The following is a 5,968-nucleotide window of genomic DNA, read 5'->3' as shown; positions in this document are numbered from 1 at the left end:
CATCACAAAGCCCTGACCTCATTCCTATACAAAATTTGTGGGCAGAACTGAAAAAGTGTGCGCGAGCGAGGAGGCCTACAAACCTGACTCAGTTACACCAACTCTGTCAGGAGGAATGGGCCAAAATTCACCCAACTTATTGTGGGAAGCTTGTGGAAGACCACCCAAAACATTTGACCCAAGTTAAATAATTTAAAGGCAATGCTACCAAATACTAATTGAGTGTATGTAAACTTCTGACCCACTGGGAATGTGATGAAAGAAATAAAAGCTGAAATAAATCATTCTCTCTACTATTATTCTGACATTACACATTCTTAAAACTAAGTGCTGATCCTAACTGACCTAATACAGGGAATTMTTACTAGGATTAAATGTCAGGAATGGTGTATGTAAACTTCTGACTTCAACTGTAGTTGTGTGTGTGCGTCACCAGTGAATACAGGCTTGTTCATGTGTGGGTCCTGTTGACCAGTATCAACAGACGGTATATTCCTGAAGACAGCCTGCCTGGGCCTGGGGCGAGTCAGTCTCTGCCTCTGCATCCCAAATTGCACCTTATTCCCTACATAGTGCACTACTTTTGATTAGATCCCTATGGAGTCTTGTCAAAAGTTGTGCACTACATAAGAAATAGAGTGCCGCTGGCTGGTTGTTTGCAGTGAGACGTTTGGTTTGCTAGTACTGAGCTGTTAGCCTGTACTGAACTGACCCCCGTCTCCACTGTCCCTCTGCCGCTTGTCTGGTAACACAATATGACCAATCCCTGAAATGGCATGTCTGACCTCTCTCTCTCTCTCTCTCTCTCTCTCTCTCTCTCTCTCTCTGTCTCTGTCTCTGTCTCTCTTTCTCAGCCAACCGGAGAGCTGGTCATGCAGTGACGAACATCTTGGCCAAAGAGTTGATGCAGGAGGACACCACGCCCCGCTTCAGCAAACCACCCAATAAGAAGACCAAGATAGCGCAGAAGGAGGAGCCTAGCATAGAGGGGGCTAGTATAGACGGGGCGGGGTCACTAGAGGACCTCTTAGAGGACAGTCTATCACGGTCCAATTAAAGGAGATGGGTAGAAGTTTGCCCTTAGCCACAGATCTAGGATCAGCTCATCTTACCCATATCCTAACCTTAACCATAGAGAAATATAGAAACTGTCCTTCAATCAGTGTCTAAGGGCAACTTCATCCTCCTGCCAGTTGAAGGAGGAGTCTGTGCCCATTGTCCTTCTTGGGACCACCGGATTGGACATACTGGGACTGAAGGAGCCAATGGGTGAGGGCGGAGCTCTCACCATGACACAGCCCCAGGGTTTTCCACGCTGAGGGATGACTCTTTGCCATATAAACATATCCCTGTTCAAGCATCAGCATCTGCACACATCCACTGCACTCTGTCTCTCTCTATTTCTCTCACACACATACACTGCACTCTGTCTCTCTCTATTTCTCTCACACACATCCACTGCACTCTGTATCTCTCTATTTCTCTCACACACATCCACTGCACCTGGTCTCTGCTCTACTTCTCTCACACATCCACTGCACTCTGTCTCTCTCTATTCTCTCACACACATCCACTGCAACTCTGTCTCTCTCTATTCTCTCACACACATCCACTGCACTCTGTATCTCTCTATTTCTCTCACACACATCCACTGCACTCTGTCTCTCTCTATTTCTCTCACACCACATCCACTATCTATCGGTCTACTTTCCTCTGTCTGAAGTGCATCGTGAGAATCCAAAGACTCTTTCTCAGGAGGAGGGGTCCTACATTGTCTGGATGGTGGGGAGTCCTGCTGTATGGAAGCCCTGGGTGGTTTTTGAACACTGCTTTTCCCACCTGGTTTGATTTAAAACCTATTAAATGTTGCTCTTTAATTGTCAAATATACTGTATGCTAATGTTGTGCTGTATACTGTATGTTTATAAAAGAAACAAGTGCCACCAAAACCAATTCCAAGCTTCACATTTCACCTGTCGTGTTGTCCAATAGGGTTACGGGGACCAATCAAAACCTTTTACCTTAAAGTGTGTCTGTCATCTCTCTTCTTTCTGTGTGTGTGTGTGCTGTGTTGTCTCTCGCTCTGTGTGTGGTCTTGTTCTCTCTCGCTCTGTGTGTGTGTGTGTCTGTGTCTCTGCTCCGCTCTGTGTGTGTGTCTGTGTCTCTTCTCGCTCTGGTGTGTGTGTGGTCTGTGTGTCTCTCTGCTCTGTGTGTTGTTTGTCTGTGTCTCTCTCGCTCTGTGTGTGTGGTGTGTGTGTGTGTGGGTGTGTCTCTCTCGCTCTGTGTCTGTCGCTCTCGCTCTGTGTGTGGTGTCTGTGTCGCTCTGTGTGTGTGTCTGTGTCGCTCTCCGCTCTGTGTGTGTGTGTCTGTCGCTCTCGCTCTTGTGTGTGTGTGGTCTGTCGCTCTCGCTTTGTGTGTGTGTGTGTGTCGCTCTCGCCTGTGTGTGTGTGTGTCTGTGTCGCTCTCGCTCTGTGTGTGGTGTGCGCTCTCGCTCTGTGTGTGTGTCTGTGTCTTCTCTCTGCTCTGTGTGTGTGTCTGTGTCGCTCTCGCTTGTGTGTGTGTTTATATGATATCACAGTTGCGTGTGTCCACCAATCCTCATCTCGACTGTTCTATCTCCCTGGTTGACAGGAAGGAGTCACTATTTACTGGCTATATTTGAAGCACTCATGGGCTTTCTCAATGGGCTTTCTCGTGGCCTTCTCATGGTTCCCGTGCCCTTCTCATGGCTTTCTCATGGCCTTTCTCATGGGCTTCTCGTGGCCTTCTCATGGGCTTTCTCGTGGCCTTCTCATGGGCTTTCTCATGGGCTTTCTCGTGGGCTTTCTCGTGGCCTTTTCTCGTAGCCTTTCTCATGGGCTTTTTCTTGTGGCCTTTTCTTTGGCCTTTCTCATGGGCTTTCTCGTGGCCTTTCTCATGGGCTTTCTCGTGGGCTTTCTCGTGGCCTTTCTCATGGGATTTCTCGTGGGCTTTCTCATGTAAGTCGCTTTGGATAAAAGCATCTGCTAAATGGCATATATTATACATTATTATTGAAAGAGAAGTGTGTGTGGATGTAATGGGGGTTGTTTGTGCATTTATGTAGTGTGTGTGTGGATGTAATGGGGGTTGTTTGTGCATTTATGTAGTGTGTGTGTGGATGTAATGGGGGTTGTTTGTGCATTTATGTAGTGTGTGTGTGTGTGTCAGTTTGTGCATGGGTATGTTCTGTCGTCTGTAATTACTGTCTGCTACTGCCTCTGTCTGCTGTCATCATAACTGCTAGATTCCATAAACAGAGCTGTGGTCTTTCTGCTGAGGTTACTGGAGGACCTGCCCAAAAACTGCTGAGATGTGTTTGTGTGTGTGTGTCCAAGTGTGTGTGTGTGTGTGTGTGTTTTGCCCTTTTAGACAGCAGCACCTGTTGCTTAATGTCTGGACTTGCTTTTCTCTATTCCGTAGCTAACAGCAAATGTTGCTGCCGCGAGGCTAGCATTGTGAGGAGTAGTTCTGTCAGCTTCCCCATGCTATACCAATCCCTATGCAAATATAACATCCCTACCGCTGATCTCAAGTCAGTCTCAAGCAGTTTGAACATCTGCATGCATAACTGTGGTTTCCATGAGTACTGATCAGTTTGTACTGTAGAGCCAAGCACAAGTTGTTTAAGGGCTGTTACCAACACAACATGTTGTTGTCGAGCTGAGAGATCAGTTCATGGGCATTGTTGATTCCTACAGTACATTACAAAGGTATTAAAAGGACCAACGTTACCACAATGTTTGTGACGTGATACGTTTCCAGCTTATCCTCCAGTCAGTCAAATGCTGGGGAGAATGTCTGCCTGGAGACATTTAGCCCTCAGATAGTGATTGTTCACCAGAAACACAAGTACATCATTGTGTCAACCGCAAGACAGCGTTCCTTGTGCGAATGAGTTACTTCATGTGATCCTGTCTCTACTGAATTTCTCTTTCAAACGTTGCTGAGAGGTTGAAAAAACACCAATGGAAAATAATAAGATTTTCTAGTCTATTTTCTTTGTCCATTTTTTTTCATTTGATTCGTTTGTTTTCAATGTGATTTTTTACTGTTGCTTGTTTTAATGCTAGTGAGGTTTCATTCTTGAGAGATATCACTGTAGTAATGTGTATGGTATTATGTATGAAGTCCTTCTGTTAAAATATCTTCAATAAGAATGTCTGAGGATTATTTTGTACGACAGACTTTGAGGTGTGTGTGTGTGTGTGTGTGTGTGTGTGTGTGTGTGTGTGTGTGGTGTTGTGGTGCTGATTATTCAAAATCAATAAACAGAGCTCTTGTTCCTGGTTTCAGCCAGAGAGAAATTCCATCTGAGGTACATTTCTCTGCACCCCAGGGGTTAGAGAGACTTATGTATGTTACTAGAATCTGACACAACACCATTAAGTCCATTTGAAGAGCTATTACATCACCACAAAGTCAGATTTACAGCCCTATACTGTATCATAACACACACTTATTTCCTGTTGTGACCATGTTACGGCTGTACTAACACACACACACTGCCGTTGTTGGAGCTGAGTATCTGCTGTCTGTGCCAGGTCCCAGACGTTTGCTGGTGAGTTTTCCACAGACTTCTGCAATGTACGTTCCACAGTTCCCAATGATCCCTCACTGGGACATCCACTGAACGAAGCACCAGACTGTGTATATGAAGAGACATGGACACGTTTGCCTTTTATTCTCATCTTATTTTCCTAAACTCTCTCTCTGATGTGGTGGGGTTAGAGTCAGTCTGACTACTCTCTATACTCCTCTCCCTATGGTGGTGGAGGGTTAAGAGGTCAGTCTGAGTAACTCCTCTATACTCCTCTCCCTGATTGGTGTGCAGGGTTAGAGTCAGTCTGAACTTACTGCTCTATACTCCTCTCCCTGATGGTGGTGGATGGGGGGGTTAGAGGTCAGTCTGACTACTCTCTATACTCCTCTCCTGAATGGTGGTGCAGGGTTAGAGTATCTGACTACTCTCTATACTCCTCCCCTGATGGTGGTGGAGGTTGAAAGGTCAGTCTGCTACTCTTAAACTCCTCTCCCTGATGGGTGGTGGAGGGATAGAGTGAGTCTGAACACTCTATACTCCTCTCCTCTGTATGGTGGTGGAGGGTATAGAGGTCCAAGTCTGACTACTCTCTATACTCTCTCTCCTGATTGTGGATGGTGGAGGTATAGAGGTCAGTCCCTGACTACTCGTCTATACTCCTCTCCCTGATGGTGGGAGAGGTTAGAGGTCAGTCTGACTATCTCTATACTCCTCTACCTGATGGTGGGTGGGGATTGAGGTCAGTCTGAACTACTCTCTATACTCCTCTCCCTATGGTGGTGGACGGGTTAGAGGTCAGTCTGACTACTCTCTATACTCCTCTCTCCCTGATGGTGGTGGCAGGGATAGAGGTCAGTCTGATATCTCTATTCTCCTACTCCCTGAATGTGGTGGAGGGAGAGGTCAAGTCTGACTAACCTCTATACTCCTCTCCCTGATGGTGGTGTGAGGGTCAGACGGCAGTCTGACTCTCTCTATAGACTCTCCCTGATGGTGTGGAGGGTTAGAGTCAGGTCTGACTACCTCTATTACTCCTCTCCTGATGGTGGTGGAGAGGTATAGAGGTCAGTCTGACTACTCTCTATACCCTCTCCCTGATGGTGGTGGAGGGTTAGAGGTCAGTCTGACTAACTCTCTATACTCCTCTCCTGATGGTGGTGGAGGGTTAGAGGTCAGTCTGACTACTCTCTATACTCCTCTCCCTGATGGTGGTGGAGGGTAGAGTCAGTCCTGACTCTCTCTATACTCCTCTCCCTGATGGTGGTGGAGGGTTAGAGGTCAGTCTGACTACTCTGCTAATACTCCTCTCCCTGATGGTGTGGAGGGTAGAGGTCAGTCTGACTACTCTCTATACTCCTCTCCTGTGGTGGTGGAGGGTTAGAGGTCAGGTCTGCTACTTCTCTATAC

The 5,968-nt window shown here is 46.7% G+C and overlaps 1 protein-coding gene across 1 annotated transcript in view; it reads left to right on the top strand.

Moving 5' to 3' along the window:
* LOC139024313 (protein diaphanous homolog 1-like) overlaps nucleotides 1-1,682 on the top strand; it is a 17,624-nt gene extending 15,942 nt beyond the window's left edge. The window contains exon 2 of the mRNA XM_070438996.1: nucleotides 855-1,682. Coding sequence (XP_070295097.1) covers nucleotides 855-1,057 — 203 coding nt within the window. The 3' untranslated portion in view covers nucleotides 1,058-1,682. The remainder of the gene's footprint in view (nucleotides 1-854) is intronic.
* Nucleotides 1,683-5,968: the final 4,286 nt, after the last annotated feature.

This window comes from Salvelinus sp. IW2-2015, unplaced genomic scaffold (assembly GCF_002910315.2).
Source record: "Salvelinus sp. IW2-2015 unplaced genomic scaffold, ASM291031v2 Un_scaffold1337, whole genome shotgun sequence".
Classification (NCBI taxonomy): Eukaryota; Metazoa; Chordata; class Actinopteri; order Salmoniformes; family Salmonidae; genus Salvelinus; species Salvelinus sp. IW2-2015.
This window is presented reverse-complemented; position numbering and strand designations above follow the sequence as displayed.